Genomic DNA, 27,389 nt, shown 5'->3' on the forward strand with positions numbered 1-27,389 from the left:
TCATAGCCGTAAACTGCGGCCACAAACTACATCTCCCGGCATGCTGTGCTGCACAGTGTAGTCTCTAGTGTAGTCTGTGGGCTGTAACTAAAAATAGATTGCAAGTACTCTGACAGCTCGCGTTTGTTCTGTATATTCTGACAACAGAGATAAAAGGAGCAAAAATGTATACGGTGACTGTAGGAAGAATGGTTCATGAGATACAAATAGCTCTAAGTTGATGCAAATTCTGCTGCTAAATTTATCCTGAAACTTTATGCAGTTTGAAAACTGCTGCTGTCATTTTATTTTTTCAGCTGCAATTTCTATGCATCTGCATTTTTATTCATGTTTTAAACAATTCTATTAAAAACACCTAGTAATGTATGGTAGTCTTCTACCCTTTCAGGGCTGGCACCGTGTTTTCTATGTTTAGCAGTTTCGGATAGTGTTGTTTCCCTCTTGAATGAAGGTTAAACTAGCTGGCAGCAGAGCAGATTGCAATGGAGTCACTGGAAGCCTATTGGTGGGAGCCTGGAAAGGGAGGAGAAGCAACACCAATACATGACAGCCTGTACTGAATAGCACAGCTTTATGCATACCTGCATATGCTCTGTGAGGACAAACAGTTCACTCACCGCTAACAGAAGCTGCACACAGTGTAAGATCGTATGTACAAAGCTGTACAGCAGAAAGGAAACAAATACAGCCTCTGTCATAGCCTAAGCTGATATACACTGTATACAAGTCACATAACACTGCCAGTCTTATATACTGTGCTCAGGGTAACTGGTCAGAAATGGTGACTGCACCTAATTCCTGGGGATCTCTGAGGGTAGTTCTGGGGTCATCCAAACCTCGACTCATCACAGGTAACCCTAACTTCTTATTACTATCTTAATATTATTACATAAATGTGTATACAGGATCCTGATAACTATTATTGTCACTATTATTACTATATGTTCAGCCCTATGTGTATGCACCCTCTCTGTGTGCCCTTCCTAATTATGGCTCTGTTTCCCATTCAGTAAGAAGAATTTCTACCAGCTCCTTTCAGCTGCTGCCATCTACTGGCAGAAATGGCATAACACAACTGTCCTGCTGTTTAAGAAAGGGACCAAATTCTTACCAAAGGTGAGTATTATTACTGTATTATTATTTAGTATTTATATAGTGGTGACACCTTCCGCAACGCTGTACAAAGTACAGAGTCTTGTCACTTAACTGTCCCTCAGAAGGGCTCACAATTTAAACCCTACCATTGTCACCTCTCCACACGCTCTTCCGATGCAGCCCCACTGTGCCATTCTCTCCACTGGTTACCCATTACCCAGAGGATCCAGTTCAAACTCCTGACTCTAACATACAAAGCCCTCCATGAGTTGTGCCCTCCATACATCTCATCACTAATCTCAAGATATTGTCCCTCCCGCAACCTTCGCTCCTCCCAAGAAATTCTCCTGGCCTCTAAGCTGATCACCTCCTCTCATGCTCGCATCCAGGACTTTACACGAGCATCATCCCTTATCTGGAACTCTCTTCCACAGCCTGTACGTCATGCTCCAAACCTGGACATCTTCAAACGCACTCTTAAAACACATCTTTTCAGACAAGCTTATGGGCTCGTTTCCACTATTGCGGTGCGGAATCGCCTGGATTCCACCGCTGATGAAATCGCATGCGGATGCGATTCCCCATGCAGGTTTTGCCGCGAATTCGCATAGGTGAGAGTGTATGCGATTTTAACCATATCACTGCCTGTGTGAATTTACATTGGTACCTAAGCGAATTTGCATGCGAATTCGCGGCAAAAAACGCATTGGGAAAACGCATGCAATTTCCCTATTAAATGCATCGTGTGCGATTCGCCTGCATTCCACAAGCACGCAAATTCTGCAGGGTGTTCCGTGCAGATTTTCTCCGCACAATAAAACGCTCCCGCAGACGCATAAGTGGAAACAGGCCCATTCACTTATATTGTCTATGCGAATCCGCATACGCAAGACACATGCGGATTCGCGATAATGGAAACGGGGCCTAAAACATTTTATAGCCCTTATTTACTTATCTGACACAATGTAATCAGAGGCAAAGGGTCACTGCCTCATCCATCCTCCACCCCCTTACCCAGTGTGTCCCCCACTACCCATTAGATTGTAAGCTCGCAAGGGCAGGGTCCTCCTCCTAATGTTTACTGTTTTTGTCACAATATTTGTGCTGCTTGGAACTCTGTTGTACATTTTGTTAGTGTATCTATTTTCCCCTTGTCATCTTATTGTGCTTTGTAAAGCACTGCAGAAAATGTTGGCGCTATATAAATAAAAAATAATAATTGTCATATGTCTATGTATGTATTGTGTAGTGTATGTATTGTAGTCAGGGCCGAGGCAGAGGCGAGAGAGGCTCCAGCCTCAGGGTGCAGTGTATCAGCTATCATTCTCCTATTGAGTTTGAAGCAGAGAGAAATAAGAAAAGGGGATACATGACAATGACTGCAAGCCAGATAACTAGAGATTAAGGTGTTGGGGGCCCTGGGGCTCCTCTTAGTCTAATAGCAATCAGTGTGTGGTGGCTGCAGGGGGAGGGATGGGGGGTGAACTATGGTGTCTCAGCCTTGGGTGCTGGAGGACCTTATCATGGTTCTGATTGTAGTCTAATACCGTAGTAATCATAGACCTGTAAAGCAGTTTGATTAATATGTAAATATCAGTTCCATTGGAAACAGAAGTGACAATTGCCAAATCAAAAGCAGGGTTGCTAGTGTCACAGTATGATCTTTATAAGCAGAGAGTTTAGCAATTTGTTCAGAATGATGAGACTTAAACCATGGTATAGTGGATAGTACCCTTGCCTTGCAGCTCCAAGGTCTGACAGTCAAATGTGTCCCACAAATTGGTAAAGTAGGGCCTTGGGCAAAAAATTGACTTGGGGGACAGCGGCATGGGAGCGATCCAGGCTGATGGGGCTGGAGGAAGCCCCAGGTATGTACAAAACTGTTAGTTACTTCGTATCTGGGTCTCTTTATACCATGGTATAGTGGATAGTACCCTTGCCTTGCAGCTCCAAGGTCTGACATTCAAATGTGTCCCACAAGATGGTTTTCGGTAAAGTAGGGCCTTGGGCAAAAAAATTGACTTGGGGGCCCTTTACAATAAATGTTGTTCTGACAGTAGAGTTATTGCGTTCACAGGCTATTGTGGGGAACAGTGTCAAAAGCCTTTGCAAAGTTCAAGTACACTACATCTATAGCTTTCCCAAGATCTAAATTTTCATTCGCCACTTTATAAAAGCTGAGCATGTTGGTGAGACAGGACCTGTCTTTAGTAAAGCCATGCTGTGGTACTGAAATAAGATTATTCTCCAGTGTCCTTTATATGAAACATTGTGATAAGGTGCTGCAAGTCGCTTTGCGCAGACTCTATCACAATGAACTAACTTCATTTTATTTTGTCTCTTATGACAGGTGGGTGCGAGCCGGCAATAGCATCTTTCCTCACAGAAGAGGACACAGTACAAGTGAAAGCCTGACTCTCTCTGATGTAGCTGACAGGATAAAACGGGGCGAGTACAAACGCATTATAGCCATGGTGGGTGCCGGGATCAGCACTGCCAGTGGAATCCCAGATTTCAGGTAATTAAAACTAACACTGAAAACATTACACATTTATACAGCACTGACACATTTTTCTGCATCACTTTACAGCGAAACAGGAATGAAGGGCGCAGGAGCCCTTTCGGAAAAAATGATACTGCCATAGGCACCTATTATAAAAGCCGCAATTAGCAGCAAAGAAATGAAAATTGGGTGCACGGCGGTGGCCGCTATCGGGCACCTCCGAGCACCAAAATTGACCTTCTTTGCCACAAATCGTGGCTTTTATAATGGCCGCGATATGCGGCAAGCAAGGTAAATTATGATTACTGGTAATTATTTTAAATATTGGTGCCCGATAGAATCTAGAGCGCCAGGGCTTGCGGAAATGCGAATAGCGGCATTGTTTAGAGCGCGCTCTAATCGAAATTTACCTTGTTTACCGCACATCGCCGCTTTGCAGTAGAGGGGAAAGGAAAGGTTTAGGAAAGGGGGGGTTAGAGTTAGGCGCCACCAAGGGGCTTAGGCACCAGGGAGGGTCTTATGGGGCTTAGGGTTCAGCACCAGCAGGGGTGTTTTTTAGGGTTAGGCACCACCAGGGGGAGTCTTAGAGTTATGCACCACCAGGGGGGGTCTTAGGGTTAGGCATCGGTAGAGGGAGGGTTCTGTGTGAGAGTAGGGTTTGGTTTAGCCATAGTAAATTATATGTAAACGTTACCGATATTTTACTAAGATTCTACTAGCAGCAAACTCCTGCACCTTTTTTCCAGGCTCCATTTTTACATGTATGCGCTTTACAGAGTATGCCAATTGATTGGTTATTACCTGTACCACAGCCTTGTTCCAGTTTTGGTGGTAAACAGGGCTGGATTTGTACCTTCCATTCAACAAATAGTTCCTGTAATTCACGCTCCTGCCCAAATGTGCACAGCAGCCGATAGTGTTCTGGGCATGCATACTTGAGAAATGACGCTGATGTATGACCGGTACTTGTCAAGAATGCATAACACTGTACCGGCCTCGGTTGCTGTGCACATCTGGGCAGGAGTGCGAAATTACAAGGAGCGTGAGTGGCCAGAGCATGCACTGCTTCTTTGTCCTCTGTGCGACTGGCTGCAGTCAGAGCCATAAACAGGTGGCAGGGCAGTGCAGTGGAGAGAAGCCCATCCAAAACAGAGAACAGGTAAGTAGCAAACATCCTTTCAAGACCCACTTTGGATGTTCTGTTGTAATTAGAGTGGACCTGAACTCAGAACTTCCTCTCTGCTCTAAAAGATATGCAACAACATAACCTTTAAAGAAAAACATTTCTTTGTTACAGCTGATACAAATCCTGCAATAAATCTGCAGTGTGTCTAGTTCCTGCTTTCATGGAAGCAGCCATATTGTTACAACATATTGTTACAGCTTGTGATTAGACACAGATGAGGGGGAATTAGACAGGCTCTCTAAATACATACATGGTACATTTCTCTGTTTTCCTTCTGTCCTGTGCAAGAGTTCAGCTCCACTTTAAAGCATCTGAATGACATTTATTTATACTTGCTGAAAAATCTATGCATCTCTTTTGAATGTTGAATGTACATATGGTGGTGTGCTCTAACATATTGACAGTATACAGGAACAAAGTCTGAACAAGGCTTATTAGCAGAAAGCTTACTCATTTTCTTTTAGGCCAATAAATGGTATCATCCTGATTCAAAACTTTCTGCTTTCGCTGATGGCTAAGATGGTACAATGCTCTACTGCTACAGGAAAACAGAAGGATGCCAAACCATACACACTAGCATAAAGGTAGTAACAGCTCAGGTGTCCTTTAAAGTGACACTTTAGCAATGAAAGGGAAGCAAACTACATTTTTATTCTCAAAACAATTGAGATGCGCAATTGTATATAATCAAATCAGGCAGTGCGCCAATATTTTTATAGACAGTTCAATGTTGGGTTTGATATTAAGCGCTACACAATCCTGCTCCTGAAGGAGGGAAATCCTCTCTATCACAAAAGTTATTTTTTGTTGCCAAAATGGTTCTCACCACCACCACACCAAATATTGGAAAGGGACTCACCCTTTTCTAAGACCCCCAATTAGGTTTTAGTCTCGCCTTGGGGTTATTCCCAGGTCACCCCCGACCTTATCGAACTGTGTCTTTAGTGGGCTAGGCCAATCCACAAGTGCTGACAGATAACCTCCAAATAAAAAATCTCACATAGCATAATACTGTATGACTTTAAAAACCTTAAACATTTATTGCACTTACAATTTTCTCCAGGTAAAAGACAGCATGAGTTTTTCAACGGGCTCTCCCCCGTATTGGTGGCCTCCGAAGGGCTCCCCAAATGTTGCTACTCGGTCTAGCTGCCGCGCGGTCAGCCTTCCGTGTAGTTTCCGCGTTTGCCCCGCTGTTAGCTCTGCACTCCACGCCGTCTCAGGTCCCGCCCGACTAGTTTCGTCACAGTGCGTGACTCATCAGGAGCTGGTGTTCTGATTGGCCAGGAGTGCTTTATCCCCACTAGACCCATCCCATCTCTACAAACTCCCCAATGGCGGCGCTCGATTCTCGTATGCGTCCTCACCACGCTAGGACACCTTCTTTTCCCTCTAGTCGTGCTCCGCTTGTGCACAATGCGACCTCCGCATCCCTTTGGTCGCGCCGCTGCACAGCGAGATGCAGCATCCTGGGCTATACTTCATATATCCCTACATCACATCAACTCTATATACATTTGTAAACTCCCTATCAGCCCAGCATGCTGAATCCAAGGATCCCAACGCCTTCCCCAACACTGGGAGAGTCCGTTTTACATAAACAACATTATAAAAATAATTCTAAAATTACAGTATCAATATTTGAATTTAAAATATATGAGGCACTATATTGGAAGACTATATCATACATATGGCATTAGAAAACTTTATACGCAATCCCCACCACGTAATTTGCTACATATTCTACCTTTGCTTACCTACCCCCAGAGCCCACCATCCTTTAATGAGGTCTATAATCTCAAGCAAAAAATCTCCCCCCCCCCCCTTATTCTTTATCCCCATGTCATGTCTCTCCCAGAAAACACACCAGGTCTATGTCTATGTTGAGGCCCTTAGGTCTCAACGTCCCCATTTCATATATGACTCGTGTCTCCTCCTGTGATATTTTTCTCAGCATGTCAGTTCCTCTCCACTCTGCTTTGATTTTTTTCAGTCCACAAAATGACATTAACTTAGGATCACACCCATGACATTCCCCGAAGTGTGTTGGAACACTATGATTATGTTTACCCCTTTGGACATTTCTAGTGTGTTCCCCCATCCTTTCCCGCAGCTGTCTAGTTGTCCTTCCAACATATTGGTAGCCACATGGGCACCATAACACATATATTACATATTTATCATTGCAGGTTATAAACTGTTTTATCTTAAACTTCCGTCCATTGGCAAATGATACCACCTCCTTTGTTTTCACTGCTTTAGCCTCTCTGCACGCGTTACACTTCCGGCAGGGGAAGAACCCTTCCTCCTGTCAACCTTGTAGTCTTTCTTCTCTTTTTGGGGGTTCTACACAGCTGGGGACCATCAGGTTCCTCAGATTTGGGGCCCTTCTGTATACGAACTTCGGCTTTTCCGATATAAGATTCCTTAGTACATGATCTGTGCCCAAAATACCCCAATGTTTCTTTACCACCCTCTCCCAATTTCTTTACTGGGAGCTATAATTCGTTATAATAGTCAACTTTTGATTTTCTTCACTTCTTCTTCCCTCTCCAAAAATGAGTTCCCTTCTATCCCTCATACTGATTTCTTGAATTTGTTTATCTAACTCCTCTTCTCTATACCCCCTCTCAATGAATCTCCCCTTAAGTGTTCCACTCTGTTGGTAGTAGTCATCTATGGAGGTGCAGTTCCTTCTCATTCTTAAAAATTGCCCCTTCGGGACATTTTTGATCCATCTTGGGTGATGGTTGCTTGATGTAGGTATATATCCATTTCTATCTGAACTCTTAAAAAAAAGAATGAGATAAACAAATTCAAGAAATCAGTATGAGGGATAGAAGGGAACTCATTTTTGGAGAGGGAAGAAGAAGTGAAGAAAATCAAAAGTTGACTATTATAACGAATTATAGCTCCCAGTAAAGAAATTGGGAGAGGGTGGTAAAGAAACATTGGGGTATTTTGGGCACAGATCATGTACTAAGGAATCTTATATCGGAAAAGCCGAAGTTCGTATACAGAAGGGCCCCAAATCTGAGGAACCTGATGGTCCCCAGCTGTGTAGAACCCCCAAAAAGAGAAGAAAGACTACAAGGTTGGCAGGAGGAAGAGTTCTTCCCCTGCCGGAAGTGTAAGGCGTGCAGAGAGGCTAAAGCAGTGAAAACAAAGGAGGTGGTATCATTTGCCAATGGACGGAAGTTTAAGATAAAACAGTTTATAACCTGCAATGATAAATATGTAATATATGTGTTATGGTGCCCATGTGGCTACCAATATGTTGGAAGGACAACTAGACAGCTGCGGGAAAGGATGGGGGAACACACTAGAAATGTCCAAAGGGGTAAACATAATCATAGTGTTCCAACACACTTCGGGGAATGTCATGGGTGTGATCCTAAGTTAATGTCATTTTGTGGACTGAAAAAAATCAAAGCAGAGTGGAGAGGAACTGACATGCTGAGAAAAATATCACAGGAGGAGACACGAGTCATATATGAAATGGGGATGTTGAGACCTAAGGGCCTCAACATAGACATAGCCCTGATGTGTTTTCTGGGAGAGACATGACATGGGGATAAAGAATAAGGGGGGGGGGGGGGGGGGGGGGGAGATTTTTTGCTTGAGATTATAGACCTCATTAAAGGATGGTGGGCCCTGGGGGTAGGTAAACAAAGGTAGAATATGTAGCAAATTACGTGGTGGGGATTGCGTATAAAGTTTTCTAATGCCATGTATGATATAGTCTTCCAATAAAGTGCCTCATATATTTTAATATATTTTGAATTCAAATATTGATACTGTAATTTTAGAATTATTTTTATAATGTTGTTTATGTAAAACGGACTCTCCCAGTGTTGGGGAAGGCGTTGGGATCCTTGGATTCAGCATGCTGGGCTGATAGGGAGTTTACAAATGTATATAGAGTTGATGTGATGTAGGGATATATGAAGTATAGCCCAGGATGCTGCATCTCGCTGTGCAGCGGCGCGACCAAAGGGATGCGGAGGTCGCATTGTGCACAAGCGGAGCACGACTAGAGGGAAAAGAAGGTGTCCTAGCGTGGTGAGGACGCATACGAGAATCGAGCGCCGCCATTGGGGAGTTTGTAGAGATGGGATGGGTCTAGTGGGGATAAAGCACTCCTGGCCAATCAGAACACCAGCTCCTGATGAGTCACGCACTGTGACGAAACTAGTCGGGCGGGACCTGAGATGGCGTGGAGTGCAGAGCTAACAGCGGGGCAAACGCGGAAACTACACGGAAGGCTGACCGCGCGGCAGCTAGACCGAGTAGCAACATTTGGGGAGCCCTTCGGAGGCCACCAATACGGGGGAGAGCCCGTTGAAAAACTCATGCTGTCTTTTACCTGGAGAAAATTGTAAGTGCAATAAATTTTTAAGGTTTTTAAAATCATACAGTATTATGCTATGTGAGATTTTTTATTTGGAGGTTATCTGTCAGCACTTGTGGATTGGCCTAGCCCACTAAAGACACAGTTCGATAAGGTCGGGGGTGACCTGGGAATAACCCCAAGGCGAGACTAAGACCTAATTGGGGGTCTTAGAAAAGGGTGAGTCCCTTTCCAATATTTGGTGTGGTGGTGGTGAGAACCATTTTGGCAACAAAAAAGAACTTTTGTGATAGAGAGGATTTCCCTCCTTCAGGAGCAGGATTGTGTAGCGCTTAATATCAAACCCAACATTTTTATTCTGGCAGTTCTCATAGATGGTAGGAGCAGGACAAAAAAAGTTCAGGAAAAAGTTAACTGAAGCAGGGAAGAGATCACTGCTAGCTAGGAAAACAAAAAGAGAAACAGTCATAAATTAGGGTTAGAAAGTAATTAACAACTGCTGGGGTCAGTGTCACAGCTGTAAAAGAGGTGAAGAAACTAGCAGAGCTCACTGATGTTTGTAAATGCCTGTATTAAACTCAGCGGAACTTAGTTCTATCTGCTTTGTAATGTAAATCCCTGGTATTTCTCACATCCACTTGTACTGTATGCCCATCATACAGAGGAATGGATCATCAGGTGACAGCAGATGAGATGCTGATTGTCATAACACATCAGGAAGTGAGAGAGAGAGAGAGAGAAGCAGGGATTGGGGAACTGTAGAATTCAGCTATTAGTGCAGAACAGGGCGCAGGATGGCTGCGCTGCGGGACCAGAAGAGATGATTTACTTTGACATATGACGTCTTCTCTCTCCAAGTCCTGCTGCACTTTTTATCTTATCTGATTTTACCGCCCTAGGCCATGGCCTTTCTGGCCTTCCTAGAAATCCAGTCCTGGTGGTAAACCAGTTAACTTTCCAGTATAATCTTTGGTAGGAAATCGGAGTGTGCAGAGATGCAGAAATGGGGGAGAATATTCAAACCTCATGCAAATAATATTCTGGATGGGACTCCTCCAGTGGACCTAAGAGATTTGCTGTCAGGAAAAATTAGTGGGGAGGCCCTATGATTTTGTTACACCCCCAACCAATGGGATTTGTTGAACAGAGAAGAGGCAGCTGCATGTAACATGACAAGATTATTCTAGCAAGATAGAAAAAGACTTCCGGCAAGTACAAAAGTCTTTCAGTAACGTTGCAACTATCAAGATAAGGTACAGGTGATGAATGAGAAAAAATGAGGTCTTAAAGAGGCACTTAAGCCAACCTTTTTTTTTAAACCTGACAGTGTGCACAGTAGAGGAGCCAGATAAGAGTCTTACCGCAGTGTTTGTTTTCTTATCTGGTCCTCTGTTTCCCATAAATCCGCCCTGACAGCCAGCCCTGTCGGCGCCTGACGGCGAATGACCCAGGATAGTAAACACATAAATCATTCCTTCCTCGCTGGGTCCTTCTGCCGCCGGCGCCGCTGCCTGTACTGAGCTGTGCGAGTGCCTGAACATTGGAAGCGTGCGCGCGTGTGCACGGCGCGGGGGGGGGGGGCGCGTGCACGGCGCGATTTGCATTGCATAGAAGCAGTGCATGAGCGAGCGTAGCTAGGAGGCAGAAGATGTAGGAAGCTAACAAGCGCTGGCTGACCCGGAAATAGTTCCGGCCAGCAGCGCCATTTTGAATAAATTAAAATTAATCACCTTGCCGGTAACAACGTAACTAAAGGCTCCAGAGCGGCGCTACACAAGCGAAATTGCAGGGCTGGGAAAGAAGATTAAGGTAATATCTTCATTTTGAAAAACGATCCTGGCTTAAGGTTCACTTTAAAGGCACAAAAGACATTTAGGCCCATATCTATTAACCTTTCTCCTGAGATTTCTCCAATTAGATATTTTCACACCCTGCCAATAAAGTAACATTGGAGCTCTTACCAAGCAGGAAATTACTCAAAATAAGTCCGGTATTACTTTTTAGTACTTTTCAATTGCTAAGTGCTGAAAAGTTTGTTTGTTTTTTAGATAAGATGAAACATTATCTCCAGGGAGAAGAATCAGGAGAACAGCTAATTAGGTAAGGGCCCAGTGTGTTAGGTCCATAGAAAACAACAGGAGCTGCATTTTACAGGAAAAGTGTTGGGCTTCAGGGACTGCTGCAGGAATAAGTTAAGGCAGATGTTTTTCCGAAGGGCTTTGGCTAGCTACTCTAAGGTGAAAGTATAGGTATCCATAATGGGAGCATGGACGTATTAAATCATGTCACATTACTATTCAATAAAGGACACCTGAAGTGAGAAGCATATAGAGGCTGCCATATTTATTTCCTTTTAAACAATACCAGTTGCCTGGCAGTCCTGCTGATATTTCTGGTCAGTAGTGTCTGAATCACCCACCTGAAACAAGCATGCAGTTCATCTTGTTAGATTTTTCTCTGAAACATCTAATCTGCATGCTTGTTCAAGGTCTATAGCTAAAAGCATTTGAACCAGAGGATCAGCAGGACAGCCAGGCAATGTGCATTGTTTAAAAGGAAATACATATGTCAGCCTCCTTATGTCTCTCACCATACCCATTTAGGTACCCATAATGGGAACATGGAAGTATTAACTCATGTCAAAATACTATTCATTCAATGGTACATTCACGTATTAAATGCTCGTGGCCACAGACATCTTAGGTCATTGGGTAGTACAGTATTATTATTATTATTTATTGTATTTATAAAGCGCCAACATATTATGCAGCAATGGACATTAATTTAGGTTACAGACAATATTTAGGGGTGACAAACAGCAATATGACAATACAGGAATACAAGAAAAACCAGATCACACAACACAGTATGAGTACCAGGTAATACTTAGTCAGTCACTGGATGGGAGCGTGGAGATTAGGCAAGTTAGGTTCACTCAGATGCATAGCATGGGTGCACAGTAATGGAGGCGCATGATCAGATAGGACACAAAAGGAGGAGGACCCTGCCCAATGGCTTACAATCTAGAGGAATAGTGACCTAAGGGAACACATCATTGAAATCTGTATCTGGTCACTTCCTATCATAGGTATACTGTATGCTGAGCACACAGATGAAACTGCAGAATAGGGAATACATTCCGGTTTATTGAAAACAAGCCGGCACTGTCCCTGGTGCTGACTCACACCTTTGGCAGTTTGACTTAGGTGATGACATACAATTTTATTAGATTGTTTAGGTAACCTCTCACCTTAGACAGGTGTTAGTAGAATTGCTCAGAGAGTGCCACCTGCTACCAATATAATGACTCTTTCTTCTTCAGGTCTCCAACAAGTGGCCTGTACAGTAAGCTGCAGGAATATTCCCTACCATACCCTGAGGCTATATTTGATGTAAGCTACTACTTGCACGACCCACGTGCCTTCTTGCGGCTTTCTAAGGAGCTCCTCCCTGGGCGACACTTTCCCAACCCAGCTCATTACTTTCTGCGTCTTCTGTATGACAAGGGGATACTGTTACGCCTGTATACACAGAACATAGATGGACTGGAAAGAGGTAAACTGAGACTGTATTGAACATAAGATGTGAAGTTGAAGAGATATATTACATACAGGCGCTCAGTTCCATAGTTTGAAGGTTCCAATTCCACATAACCCCTAAAGATGCCGTAATGGTGAAACCTGGTCGGGTTTGAGAGTGGGCAATATTTTATTATATGATACAATTGCATTTGGCAGATTTTAACAATTTTGCTGCTTGCACTTAAAGCAAATCTGTGAAGTTTGCTTCAACCAATTTGAAATACTGTACAAACCTCAAGAGGGGGAACCTCCTCAGCCAGGCAGATCCAGCGATGAGACCCACGAAGTGCAGCCGCACTGGGCCTGTGCAGTAGCATGCACCCGCTGGCAGAAAAAGCTCAGGCTCTGGCAGAAAAAGCTCAGGCTCTGGTGGAAAAAGCCAAACCCAACAGGGTCCATACTACTGCACAGATGCAGACAGATTGCGCATGCAAAGGAGCATGGACCCAATCAGGCTTGGCTTTTACTGAAGAAAGCTTAGCGAGTCCGTGCCACTGCGCATGCGCAAGCCATTGACAAGTGGTTTATCAGGTGTTTTAGCCAGTGATTGGGCTGGAAGAGGATGCGGAAAGCCTGCTTCCCCCTCCTGAGCTGAGTACCTCATAGAGGGACTTTTTAACCAATAGGTACACTTTCAACAGATGTTACTGAGAGCGTGTATATGCATTCAAACAGTTAACACAACGCTTTCTTCTTCAGTGGTAAGCTTCCTGTCACATTGGAAGAGGTGATAACATTATATTTTGTTTACATTCCTTTCTCAGCTACAATTAGTAAGCATTAGCAAAGTGCTAAAACTGAGCTCTCTCTGCTTCTATTATGTGTGCAGATGAGAAGTGATCACTAGATAGATTTTAATTTATAAATTCAGCAGCTATGCAAGAAAATGCAATGGCAGCTTTCAGAGCAGACAAACTGCACTTTGGGAATTTGTAATTTGTAAACAGACAATATTACTTGTGTATAAAAGCAAATATGGTAACTTTATGAGTAATAAAAAATAGGAAAACACATTTTTATTACGTCATGTCTGTGTTTTATCCCACTTTAACTTATTTTACTGTATTGTTGAAATTAATAAATGTTGTGCAACCTATTACTGCAAAAACACCAGAAGTGATTGTGTTTTACTGTATTTGTGGTGATGGTCAAGGTAACCTGTGAGTTTGTTTTTGCACAGGGTGACTGCAGGTTTTGCACAGAGCTAATGAGAGTGCTGAGGAACTTGTTTAGATAAGTGAAGTTGCCTTCCATGTAAGCCAGGAAAGGGGGCATAAAGGATAACATCAGTATCATTAGGAATGATGACAAAATGGAACATTAATGCTCTGATCTTTATATTTCAGTGGCTGGAATCCCAGCAGAGCAACTTGTGGAAGCGCACGGTACCTTTTCATCAGCTACATGTACCATGTGTCTGAAAGAATATCCAGGGAAGACCTTCCGTGTGAGTGATCAGACATCTGCTTCATTATTTCTTATGTACAGCAGAAAGTGTAGCCAGTGGTAACTATAACCTCCCCCCAAAAAAGTGCCCCAGAGCGGTACTTACCTCGGGAGGGGGAAACCTCTGGATCCTAATTTCCCCATCATTCTAATTACTCCTGTTCCAGGGCTGGCAGTCCCCAAAATCCACCAACATGCGTAGTAGTCTTCCGAGTCCAGGACCACAACAATCCTGTGACAAGCTTTGCTCAGGCACACTTGCGGCTTTCCTTCAGACTTTGGTAGAAATAGCTGAGGCCATTTGGATCTGCTCTACTGCACAGGCGCGAGGTGTCTGCACCTGCACAGTGGAGTGGATCCGATCAGGCTCAGCTATTTCTACCATAGCCCATCAGTAAGCTACTACTGCGCCTGCGCAAGGACTGTCACAGGATTGTTATGGTCTTGGACAGTTTAAGGGTCCCAGCGCAGGATCGAGAGGACGGGGGAAGCCTCTTTAGGATCCATCACAAGGTAAGTACCCCCCCATTGGCTCTTTTTTTTCATTACAGATTTTTTTTAAGCAGAATGCTAGATGTGGAAAATAATTACCTGTAGGGAGTTAAATGTGCACTCACCTCCCCAGAAAGGTTTCTCTGACCCTTGGTCCTCTTCTTCTGCATTCTCTAATCCTATACCACACCTGTGACAGCAGGGAAGATCCTCTGTGTATGATCATGCACCAAGTCTCACTATACACGTATTGATAATATACAATTTTGTAAAGTTAATGTGCTCACTGACGGATGAACTGATTGATCACTATGTTCCAGTGCCTCACGTCACAGCGCAGTAGGCCACAGTGACACAGTGCGTGCGTCACTAGTAAAGGCACTGTCTGCAGCCTAGTCGCCAGGAGGTTCTCCCCATCAGCACTGTCCTGGCAGCTTGGAGAAAAGACGCTACATGTTGAGACAGTGGGGGCGGAGGCAAAAATTTCAGCAAAGGTTAAACATTTGTGAGCACAAGGCAGCTATGCAGTGTCCGCAACGGACGTGGCCATTTACTGTGCATAAGATACTATAGGTACTATAAATACCATAAGATACCATATTGACATTGGCTGGCGAAGGGGTCACTTCTTTCTCTGCCCAGGGCCATCACGAGCCTAGAGCCAGCCCTGAATTCAATTAAATTAAGTGTGAAAAAGTGACAGGGTGACTTTTAATTACCCTTTGCTTTAGTTTAGACAAGTGAATAGCTAGTTCATTTTTATTGTCACTTTTTGTAAGAACAGATTGAAGTTTCACTTGTACAATCAAAGAAGAGATTAGATACAATTTCTGCGCTGTTATGTGCAAGTTTATCTTTAATATTGTTTTGCTTGTTTCTAATAAATAAACTAAATTTACTTTGGCCACCTCTGTTGACTTTGAGGGCCCTTTTCCCTGATCAGTTGATAGGCTGTGAAAAGTCTGTTGAACTCTCACAACTGCTTGCAGCTGCCTGGCAACTGCTTGCTGCTATAATATTTATTGGACAGCGCTACAATGATTGGATGGTTATCTGCCTGTGTAAAAATCTGAATGTTCCACAAGAAATGACGGCATTAAAAGCTCATATTAAAAGTTCATAAAAATACAGTATAAATGATTGTCCACTGTGCACTCTCGTCTGTTGTGTGCATTTGTGCTCTGTAGGGAGGGTTAAGCAGGTTCCCTTTAAAAGTCTGCTTAGTGTCACTCAGTAGCGCTCCGCTTTGATCAAAATCATCAAGGTAAAACCCATAGGAATTGCACTCACCTGTTTCTTATGAGCACTGTGAGATTGGTCATATATCGCTTGTGTACAGTATGTGTTGCCTCTGGTCTGAGGGGTCTCCACTCCGCAGGCGGGCTGTCCAGTCTTCAGATGGTTGCTCCTTCCCAGATGCAATATTATTTCTCAGTTACCTCATAAAGAAATAGAAGTCGCATAGCGTAATTCCGTATGGTATAAAAAGTTTTTATTATTAAAAACTACTCACACTCTGCAGTGGTAATAACAGCGCATAGAGTATTAACGGGCTCTCCCCCGTGCCTGCCGGGTAGGCTCACTAGGGTTTCCACATTATCCCCGCTGCTATCTCCTCCGTGCAGTCCTTCCTGGATGTCCGTGGCTCCATCCAACGCGTTTTGTCATACGCTTGACTCATCGGGGGCGTAGTTTGCCGACGGACTTTTGGTGTACTTATCGAGCACACTAGGTCCTCCCCCACGCCCCTTCGGGCGAGTAGAGGGCACTCCATTGCTTGCCACAGGTGGAAGTGGTCAAATGGACCTAGCCTGTTAATACTCTATGCGCTGTTATTACCACTGCAGAGTGTGAGTAGTTTTTAATAATAAAAGCTTTTTATACCATACGGAATTACGCTATGCGACCTCTATTTCTTTATGAGGTAACTGAGAAATAATATTGAATCTGGGAAGGAGCGACTATCTGAGGACTGGACAGCCCGCCGGCGGAGTGAAGACCCCTCAGACCAGAGGCAACACGTACACAAGCAAAATATGACCAATCTCACAGTGGTCATAAGGAACGGGTGAGTGCAATTCCTATGGGTTTTACCTTGATGATTTTGATGAAAGCGGAGAACTGCTTGCTGCTGCCTGGCAACTGCTCACTGCTTCTTGATAACTTCTCACTGAGCACGGAGTTCAGCTGCCTGTGGAAAAGGGCCTAAGTTCAGTTACAGTTGTAGCTGCACATAAGTACATTACAAATGCCTCTTACATACTTTTGTATTACCCGATACATATATATTTATATGTATATATCCTCCATTACATGGCTGTGATACAGCAACTAAAGAACGGACACAGAAAGTTTTATTAACATTCCCCCGGGCTCTATCCAGACACACAAGATTTTTCTTTCCCTTTAAGATTGCCACACTTTCGTTTAGGAACTTAGATTATCATCTGGTACTCTCCAGAACAACTGTTGTACACTATTTGAGGTTGTCTTTAACCCTCATTGGCAAAGATTTCTTACGCACAACAGACATTTCTATGGGCACAGAAGAGCATTTATACTTAGAATACGCAGCAAACCATTGAGTAAATTGGTTATGGAGTTCGCCCTCACTTTTTTACTAATTTTACTCAGGGAGCTAATTGTTTGAATTGAACTATATGTTTTTTCTCTCTTAATACCTTACAAACAGTTAATCAGTCTCTCGCATGAAAGCCTTTTCAAGCTTGGTAGCAAAGGTGTCTAGATCTTGCCTCGTGGGCAGCCCAAAAGAATACTCACGCAAATCATCATCCATACCCCGTGTGTCTGTTGACTTGGGTGCTAAGCGCTGGTTTGACCGATTTCCTCAAACCACGTGGTGAGTCTCCAGCTTCAGAGAAAGCCCCCAGTGCTGGGAGCTTTCTCATAAGCTGGAGCAGGCTTCCCTTATCTCTGCCCTAGGACCTGGCCAACTGTTTACGCTGCTGTAAGTGCTCTGGAAGGGTGAATCTCCTCTCTCCCTCTGGCTGCTCCGGCCCGAGTCATTATTAGCTGGTATAAATACGATCCCCAAACCTGACACAGACCACACTGTATGGTCAAACTTCAGACCTATGTATGTCCTTATTGAATATAGACATCAAAATGTTAGCTAAAGTCCTAGCTAATAGGCTAAATAGGGGAATATGTGCTCTTGTCTGGTTGGATCAGGTAGGATTCATGCCCCGTCACCAAACAGGTGCCAATACCAGAAGATTTATGCACCCAATATCTACAGTTTAAGCAACGGATACTCCCATGATGCTACTGTCTTTAGATATACATAAAGCATTCAATATGTTATCGTGGTATTAACTGTTCCCTCTTCTGGCGAGATAGGGATTTGGTCCAAACCTTTTAACCTGGATCAAAGCATTATAGCATCCCCCTCACACCGATTTCCAATATAACGAATGTAGGTCATCCAGATTTCCTATTCATTAGGGAACCCATCAGGGATGTCCTTTATCCCCCTTACTTGTTGCTCTTCTTATGAAGCCCCTGACCTTAAAGAACAACTATCAAAAAAACAGTTTTTCTGTAAAACCCACATACCTATAGAGCTTTAAGTCATCAACACTAGAAATCGGAGGTCTCTCAGCACAGCCTGTGTGAAAAAAAATGCCTTGTTTACCAGCTGTTTGTAACAATTTTGTGTCGCCATTGGGGGGAGGGGGAGGCAGAGCTGAACTGTAACCTGGCTGTAAACTGTTTACTATAGACTGCGTGGCAGAGAGAGACACACAGGATCACACTGACAGAGCTGCAGCTGATGATTATTTACACACATTTGAAGCTATATTTCTGCTTTCTATCATTCTGAATACATTTTACTCACAGTATTAGAGCCAGTGAAGATTGTTTCCGTATGCTGGATGAGCTGGACACAGTCCTCCATAGTACTGCCCACAGTGAGAACTGTTCTCTGTATTTGTCATTTTCTTCATATAAAATAGGGAAGGATGAAAAAAAGCCTTTGTATTGCTATTTGCTAGTAATTACTGGAAATATATGTGGCATTTAGAATTTTAGTTAACTTTGATAGTTGTCCTTTAATGATTAACAATCATAGTGGCATAGGTGGACTGATGTTAGCAGGTTGTCAGCATAAACTCTGCATGTACAGTATGCAGATGACGTGGTTCTAACAATCACTAATCCACAACCTTCCCTTTCAAATTAAGCCGATTTTCTACTCACTTTTGAAGACATCACTGTACTCAAAATTAATAGCCTTAAGTCCAAGGCCCTTAATGGTTCACTCTTGGAATCATTGGTATGGGAACTGCAAGCATCCAATGAATTGAAATGGGAGCCAACTAAACTCAAATATTTGGGAGTTTGTCTAACAAAATTAGTTTGAAAAGAAACTAGTGGAGCACTCCTCTTAATTCCAGGTGGGATGTGCCGCGGTGGATCTGGCACAGCATAGCTTGAGAAAGAAGCGGTTGCTTCGAAATATCGCATTGATCCTTGCTGTGATGTTTTATCTTAAATAAAGGAGCAAAATACTTACCTGGATGGTGCCTGTTCATCTGTTTAACACCTAACAATTCATACAATATTATGTTTAAAGCCAACTACACCAAATTAATTGTTGAAGTTACACAATTTATGGAATGCTGGAAACATTATGCAATCTTTTGGCTAGGACGTATAACGGCTATAAATGCCGTGGGGAAAGTCCAGGCCCAGGTTCTCTAGGAACATGTTGTACAGATTGCAAAGGGATGGGAGTCTTGGAGTACCAAACATAACAGCTTACTATAGGGCAGCTCAAGTAACACAATTGGCAATGTGGCATGAGATATTGCACCCTCCGTTATGGGTCTTTATAGAATAGTCCCTTTGCATGCTCATAGCCCTAAATAATCTCCGATGACAGTCAGCATCTCAGCGTGGATTTATCAAAGACCCAATACTCAATACAATCCTTACACATTTGGGACCAGCCTAGAACTAGAGGGGGACTCGCCTCTCTGCATGTACCACTCGCCTCTTCCCTTAATGGGAAGAGGTGAGTGGTACCCAGACTTTCCACTTGGGCTAGATAATCTTACAGTTTACATAATATGACCTGGTCACTGACAGATCAATCAAACCCCTGAACTCGCTCAAGAAGCATAAGCAAATTTTAAACAAAGAACTATTTCGTTATTTACAAATATCCTATTTTATCAATGAAATTATCAATTAGCAAGATTCTTTATTGACAAGATCTAGCTTTGAAAACGAATGTGTCACAGACCCATGGCCTGCAGGTTTCATCTCTTTACTATACAAGGGCCTTACCTCTCCTATTGTCCTTGCTAAATCTCCATATATTTTAAAATGGAAACAGGAACAGGATTTGCTCTACATGTGGAAGTTTGCCCCAAGTTGCTCCATCAGCATTTCCATTGTAGAGACGTAGTGCAAGGTTTTACTGCAATGGTACCTGACGCCTGACTGGTACGCAAAATTTGACTCTAGGTCTATAGGCTTATGTTTTTGGCCTTGTGGACAAAGGGGTACATTTTCAAACTTATGGTGGTCTTGTCCCAAAGCACACAGGTTTTGGATTAGAGTATATCAGGTAGTGTATACCACCATCAAATTACAAATGCCAAAATTACCATTGGTTGTATTATTGGGTCTGAAGCCCGCTAAAGTATCAAACTTTCAATATAAATTGATTATGCATATTTTCTTGGCAGCAAAAAGAGTAATGGTGAGCTCCTGCAGGTCCCTGGCACTACCATTTACCCTATTTAAGTCATATTTGAGACATGCTGTCTGCTTCGATAGAATGAAGGCTATCTTAGACGATTCCTTACCAAGATTTGAAAAAGTCTGGAAGCCCTACTTTCTTAATGATCCGCACTAGACACCCCAATTCCTTATGTAAGTATAAGGTAGTTGGAGGCCCTTTAAAAAAAAGACACTGAAGTATAAGTTTTTACCTTATTTTCTTATTCGTCTTCAGCATTTAATTCTAAGCTGAATCGCTGCATTCCCGTGGCAGAATGAGTTATTTATAGCCATGAAATTGACCTGCAAAGTTCCACAACTTTGCAGGTCGTAGATTTTGCTGCCTGGTAGAGGCAGAGCTTTGCGCAGTAGCTCTGCCTCAACTCCAGTTAATTTCCGCCTCTCCGCCCCTCTCAGTGAAAGAAGACTAAGAGGGGCAGGGAGAGGCAGAGATTGAGGCAATTTCAGGGCAATAAATAACTCATTCTGCCACGGGGATGCAGCGATTCAGGTTAGAGTTTAATGCTAAAGAAGTATAAATAAGAAAATAAGGTAAAAAAACAAGACTTCAGTGTCTCTTTAAGTCTTCTACGGGCTCTAATAGTTTGTGATGGGCACTTGCAGACACATTCTTCTCCTTCTTACTTTCTTCTGTTCACCCTCTTCTTCTCATTTCTCCTTCTCTGTTTTATTTTGTTTCTCTCCACTAGCAGGTCACTTCCCTGCTAATTGTTTAAATCAAATAGGGAAGTATATTTCACCCCCAGATGTTGAACAACAGGAGACAAGGTAATGAAGTCCTAATGGTTGAGACAACATGTCCTGTATGGTGGTCCTTAAAATAAGCAACATTCCTCTTCTCTTTTATGTTTGGACTCACCTGGAGCTTCGGTATATTATGTCTTAGTGCTGCCATTACTCTTTATTGTCTGTGACATTTCACCCTTTTTAAGAGGGGCACTTCTTACCATATGCTCTGGTATCTTAAATGCCCTTTGGATAGGTATTGTTATGCTTGTTTATATGTTGTAAACCTCCATAATTTTTTTGAAAATGAAATAATAGTCTTCCTGGTTTTGTGATCTGTGTTCCTACAGGATGCTGTGATGGAATCCCAAGTCCCTCGCTGTGCATCATGTGGTGGCCTCATCAAACCTGACATCGTATTCTTTGGAGAACAGCTTCCTGCTCGCTTCTTCTTACACCTGACTGACTTTCCTCGGGCAGATCTCCTCATGGTCATGGGCACTTCACTGGAGGTTAGCCAGATATGATGACAACCCCTCTCCCCCCAAATATAAAACTTTTAGTTTGAAACATCTAGTACTACATTTACTAGTACTAGTTACATTATGAATCCCACAGGTTCATAATGTTTGTTTTTAAACTAAGCTGTACGTTAAACTTTCTCTTGGATGTGTTTGTATGGTTATGCCCATAGGAAGCTGCCAATTTAGGTGCATGCTGGGAGTGAAATCCAGTATTAGCAGGAGGAAAGGTGGCCATACAGATCAGGTTTCCTTTTTGTATTGGCTGTGGACAGGAGCAAGCACAAGCACTCTCGTCTGGGTACACAACCCCATATGCAGCAATCGGTGATGCACTGTGTGTTATCACACCTTCCTCATATGGCCAGCATTCAGTGTTTCACTAGTTTTGATTAGCAGTAGCTCATTTGTAGGATCCAACCAGACGGACTACCCTTCACTTCCCACATACATCAGTGAGTATTAAAACCCTAGACCCAGTTGCTGGTTCAAAGATTTTCTTTCCTTTAACCACTTTTAGCAGTTCCCGTAGTAACCCCTGCATACTGGGAACACCCCATAAGATCTGTGGTTTTGGAAATGCTCTGAGTCATTCCAGCCATCTCGGTTTTCCCCTTGTCAGAATCACTCACATTCTCACTCTTCACATTTTTCCTGCCTCCAACATATCACATTCAAGAGTGTTCACTTGCTGCTTAAAGGGATACTTAAGTCAAATAAAAAAAAATGAATTTTACTCACCTGGGGCTTCCCTCAGCCCCCTGCAGCTGTCCGGTGCCCTCGCAGCATCGCTCCGATCCTCCTGTCCTCGCTGGCGGCTCCTTCCGGTTTCGGTGACAGCCACCGACAGGCTGGGAACGCGAGTGATTCTTCGCGTTCCCAGCCACAAGAAGGCCGCAATAACAGCATAGAGGGTGCTATTGTGGCTGGGAACGCGAAGAATCACTCACGTTCCCAGCCTTTCGCCGAAACTGGAAGCAGCCGCCGGCGGGGACAGGAGGATTGGAGCGATGCTGCGAGGGCACCGGACAGCTGCAGGGGGCTGAGGGAAGCCCCAGGTGAGTAAAACTAATTTTTTTTTTTATTTTACTTAAGTATCCCTTTAATATATCCCACCCCTTGTCAGGTGCCAGGCGCTATTTTACCAAGATAATGTTATTCACATCGCTGTGTGTTTGTGAGTCTATATAATTAATATTTATTTGTTTATATAGCGCTGACATATTACACAGAGCTGTACAGAGTATATTGTCTTGTCACTAACTGTCCTTCAGAAGGGCTCAAAATCCAGTCCCTACCATAGCCATATGTCTATGTATGTATGTATGTATGTATGGTGTAGTGCATATCTCATGGTCTAGGGACAATTTAGAGGGAAGCCAATTAACTTATCTGTATGTTTTTGGGATGTCGGAGGAAACTGGAGTGCCCAGGAGAAACCCATGCAGACACTGGGAGATCGTACAAACTCCTTGCAGATTTTGACCTGGCTGGGATTGTAACCGGGGACCCAGCACTGCAAGGCAAGAGCGTTAACCACTACGCCACCGTGCGTACAATCTCTCTATATTGTATTCTAATATGTTATAATATGTTAAACCTCTGGCTATAGTATACTACGTTGTCAGGTATCAGCTAGGCACCTGTATGACTATACAATGTATGACCAATTCTGATATAGTAAACTACATGGCCAAGTCCCTTAGAGCTTACTATATGGGAATTCTATTGTATATGACTTTCTAGACATCACAGTAGTGCAGTTATTATCAGTGATGCTTCTTATGACTAAGGCCTCGTTCACATCATTTAGCACAGATGGATGTGCGATCACAACGCGTCCGATCGCACGCCATCTGCGCTACTACGTGCTGTGCTGCAGATCCCATTCATTACAATGAATGGGATCTGCGCTGCGATTACCAAAAATGCGTGCAGCACGCGTTAGCGCAATATGATGGGAACGGTAGAAGGGCTGTCTATGCCCTTCTACCATTCTTGCGTGTCGCACACTATACGCACTGCCAAAATGCGCACGGCAGCGTATATAGTCTGAACGAGGCCTAAGGATTGTGCAGTACTCCTGAGGGATCCGTAGGCCTTCAGAAGGAGACTAAGAAAAAATGGAGACACTGGGAGCCCCTTAACATGTAGTATGCTGACATAATGTTTAGCGTCAAAGCAAAGTATGAATAATACAAACAGGGGTTGCAAGTGAAGAAATCCCATCCTCACTCAAGTTCTTGGGTCTTTAGGTCAGGTTGGTCGCACTCCAGAAAAATAAATATTTTAAATTCAAAGAACTAAAAACAACATTGGGTTGTTAGGGTGATAAGAAGGCACCCTAGGAAAAAAAAAAATACAGACACAATGGGAGCCCTGCTGGAGTAGTACATTCAAGTAATGTGAACTAGAGCAAATGAATGATGGCACTCACAAGGAAAGGTTACACAAGGGGCAACCAACCACTGCAGGCAGGTGGAGATGCACAAACCCGACTCCACACCAGTACACTGGACTCGTTCGCTCTCTTGGTAAAAAAGGAGACTAGATGGCTATGAGGTGGTGTCAACACACCATTACCAACTAGACTGCCCTCCCGAGAGAGGGTGTATAACACAAAGGGGCGGGAAGATGCACTCCTTATGCTGGCTTTAGATCAGGGGTCTCAAACTCGCGGCCCGCGGGCCATTTGCGGCCCTCGATACAATATTTTGTGGCCGTCGCCGGCAAAAGCTTCCTTATAGTTCGCTTCAGTGCTCCCAAGTAATCCGCCGCATCCCCGCCACTAAAAGAGGGCTGCAGAGCCCCCAAATCGCCCGGGGGGCAATCCGCCGGCATTTCCTGGAAGGGGCAGAGCTTTCAGCTTCAGCTCTGCCCCTCCTGACATCAATCGCCGCACGGATCGCCGCCTCTTCCCGCCCCTCTCTGTGAAGGAAGAGTGAGAGGGGCGAGCAGAGGCGGCGATGCGCCGCGATTGTGAAATTCCTTATGCGGCCCAGACTCATCCTGACTTTGCCTCCTGCGGCCCCCCATTTAAATTGAGTTTGAGACCCCTGCTTTAGATGCTTTTGGCATTTTGATTCTGCCTAAGGAAGTGAGCTGGGTCCAACAAAACGCATTGGCAAGTGCATATTAAAATTTGTTATTAAATATTCAAATTTGTCTTCATTGAGGTAAGCCACCTCATCTTTATTCTATCTTAGTTAATCTTTACGCAGTTTTATCCTATTCTGGGTGGCTATTTCCCCCCACCCCCTTTGTTCTAAAAATAACATTGCCCCCTACTCAATGTTGAGCGTCCATGTAAACTGAAACTGGAGAGGAGAAGATGCCCAAAAAATAATATCGTGGCAATAAATAATATGAAAGTAATAAATTAGCTTACCTCTAGAAAGGACAAAGACTGAGTAAGGTAATAAAATGTGCTGTAATTCAGACACTTATTATTTATTATTATTTAGTGTTTACATAGCGCCAACATGTTCTGCAGCGCTGTACAGAGTATATTGTCTTGTCACTTAACTGTCCCTCAGAGGAGCTCACAATCTAATCACTACCGTAGACTCATTTTAGGAGACAGCCAATTAACTTATCTGTATATTTTTGGGGGATGTGTGAGGATACCGGAGTGCCTGGAGGAAACCCACCCAGACACAGGAAAACATACAAACTGCATGCAGATAATGCCCTGGCTGATATTCAAACCATGAACCCAGTGCTGCAAGACGAGACTACTAACCACTATGCCACCATGCTACCGACACTGAGATTACGCATTTCATGGATCACAGTCCGCTTCATCAGATCAATAAAAACAGTGTCTTAGATGCAGGATATGTGAGCCAGGAGCGCCTGTTAGCTTTTATGACTACTAAGTTGTCTGTTGTCTATTCCTTTTTTTTTTTATTTGCAGGTGGAACCTTTTGCCAGTTTAGTGTATGCAGTCAGGCGGTCTACACCACGAGTTCTTATAAATCGAGACAATGTAGGTCCATTCTTGCAAAATCTGGATGGACTTAATGTGGTGGAGCTAGGAGAAGTCACCAGTGGAGTGAAGCACTTGGTGCAGCTGCTGGGTTGGGAGAGCGAGCTTGAGGAGCTGGAGAAGAGTGGCAAGGTATATATTAGGAAATACAAATAGCAATCATGTCATGTGATCAAGTAGGATCTATACCGACATCTGTTCTAACTTCTCTCGTTACAGAATGCTGCAGATCCTCCTACATGACCCAGCTGAGACTCATGGCCTATATTTTGTGTTCTCGCATAAGTCAAGTCTATGAAGAAATGTTACTGTGGATATAATCATGTATACAATTGGCTAAAGATCTTCTCCATGTCGAGATCTAAGTCAGTGGCGTAGCTAAGGAGCTGTGGGCCCCGGTGCAAGTTTTACATGGGGCCCCCCAAGCACTCTATACATAACAATTGATACGGCGCACCAAAACCTGCAAATGGCAACCACAGTGTCAGAGGTGCAAGAAGGGGATGGGGAACAGTTTGTTAATGATTACTACTATTTAAAGCATATATAGAAGTGATTATTATTACCAGCACAGGGCCAATAGAGAGCTAATAATGTGCTTGAGGGAGCCCCTCTGACCCAAGGGCCCCAATGCAGTTGCTACCTCTGCAACCCCTATTGCTACGCCACTGATCTAAGTACAGGGAGTCCCCGGCTTACGAACACCAGACTTACAAATGAACCGCTGATACAAACAGTCCAAAAATGCTAAATTTGATTCTGTAGGAACAACTCAAAACATTTTTTCAAAAACAAAACAAAAACCTTGTTGTTTTTGAAAAATCGATTTTAAAAATAGAAAAAATGTTTTTTTAAACTCGGTACGATGACATTTTGCTATGGTACACTGAGGGGACAGGGGGAAATAGGTGACACAGTGTGTGTGTTTGGGGGGGGGGGGGGGGGGCAGTGGTGCCACAGAGGCAGGCACTGGAAGCACAGTGGGGTATAGAAGAGGTACAGGGGACAGAGGTGGTACAGTATTTCGACTTAGGGACTGATTTAGGTTATGAACGAACCTACAGTTCCTATCTTGTTTGTTAACCAGCAACTACCTGTATATCGTTTTAATTATAAAAAAAATTCTTGCTGTATGTTTTGTGTGAAAGAGGGCTTCTATATCTGAAAATACTGTTCTAAATTTTCTGTCACATGACCTGAAGCAGTAGATGAAGAGGTTGATAGCAGACTTTGTTGTAGATGATTCTGGCACTTGCTTCAGCATCATGATACAAAAGAGAGGCATGGACTGAATCCGCTGAGAAGAACATACAAACTTCGTGCAGACAGTGCCCTGGCTGGGATAGTGCCCTGGTTGCAAGGCTAGAACACTAACCACCGCGCCACTGTGCTGCCCATTTACCTTAATGATGGCATTGTTTAATAGACTAGTCCACCCAAAAGTGATATTACAGTTTTAGGAGGATTATGGTGGGCTGCAATTCCACATTACTCCTGTATTTCTTGAGTGCTGCAGCAGAAGTATCTCCATGCCGTAATTCCTACCTCTGCTCCCCTTCATGGAGTTTAGAATTTATGACCCCCACTTATTAGTGTTCCCACTTCATCATTTACATCCTCTACTACATAAACATTTATTCAAATGAGTCAAGAGTTTAGTCTTGTGTAATTCCATTTTTAGTGGTCTCTGCTGAGGCAAAACCAGCATTAAATTGTTCAGAAACAAAT

General features: G+C 43.5%; 1 protein-coding gene across 1 annotated transcript; it reads left to right on the top strand.

Moving 5' to 3' along the window:
* The first annotated feature begins 4 nt into the window (after nt 1-4).
* On the top strand, nt 5-26,595 carry SIRT3 (sirtuin 3). The gene is made up of 8 exons (XM_068260924.1): nt 5-851; nt 1,011-1,116; nt 3,446-3,613; nt 12,458-12,690; nt 14,063-14,163; nt 21,503-21,664; nt 25,590-25,793; nt 25,881-26,595. Exons 1-8 carry the CDS (start codon nt 779-781, stop codon nt 25,902-25,904), a joined length of 1,071 nt encoding a protein of 356 aa, XP_068117025.1. The 5' UTR covers nt 5-778; the 3' UTR covers nt 25,905-26,595.
* The last annotated feature ends 794 nt before the right edge of the window (nt 26,596-27,389 follow it).

Source organism: Hyperolius riggenbachi, chromosome 11 (assembly GCF_040937935.1).
Source record: "Hyperolius riggenbachi isolate aHypRig1 chromosome 11, aHypRig1.pri, whole genome shotgun sequence".
NCBI lineage: Eukaryota > Metazoa > Chordata > Amphibia > Anura > Hyperoliidae > Hyperolius > Hyperolius riggenbachi.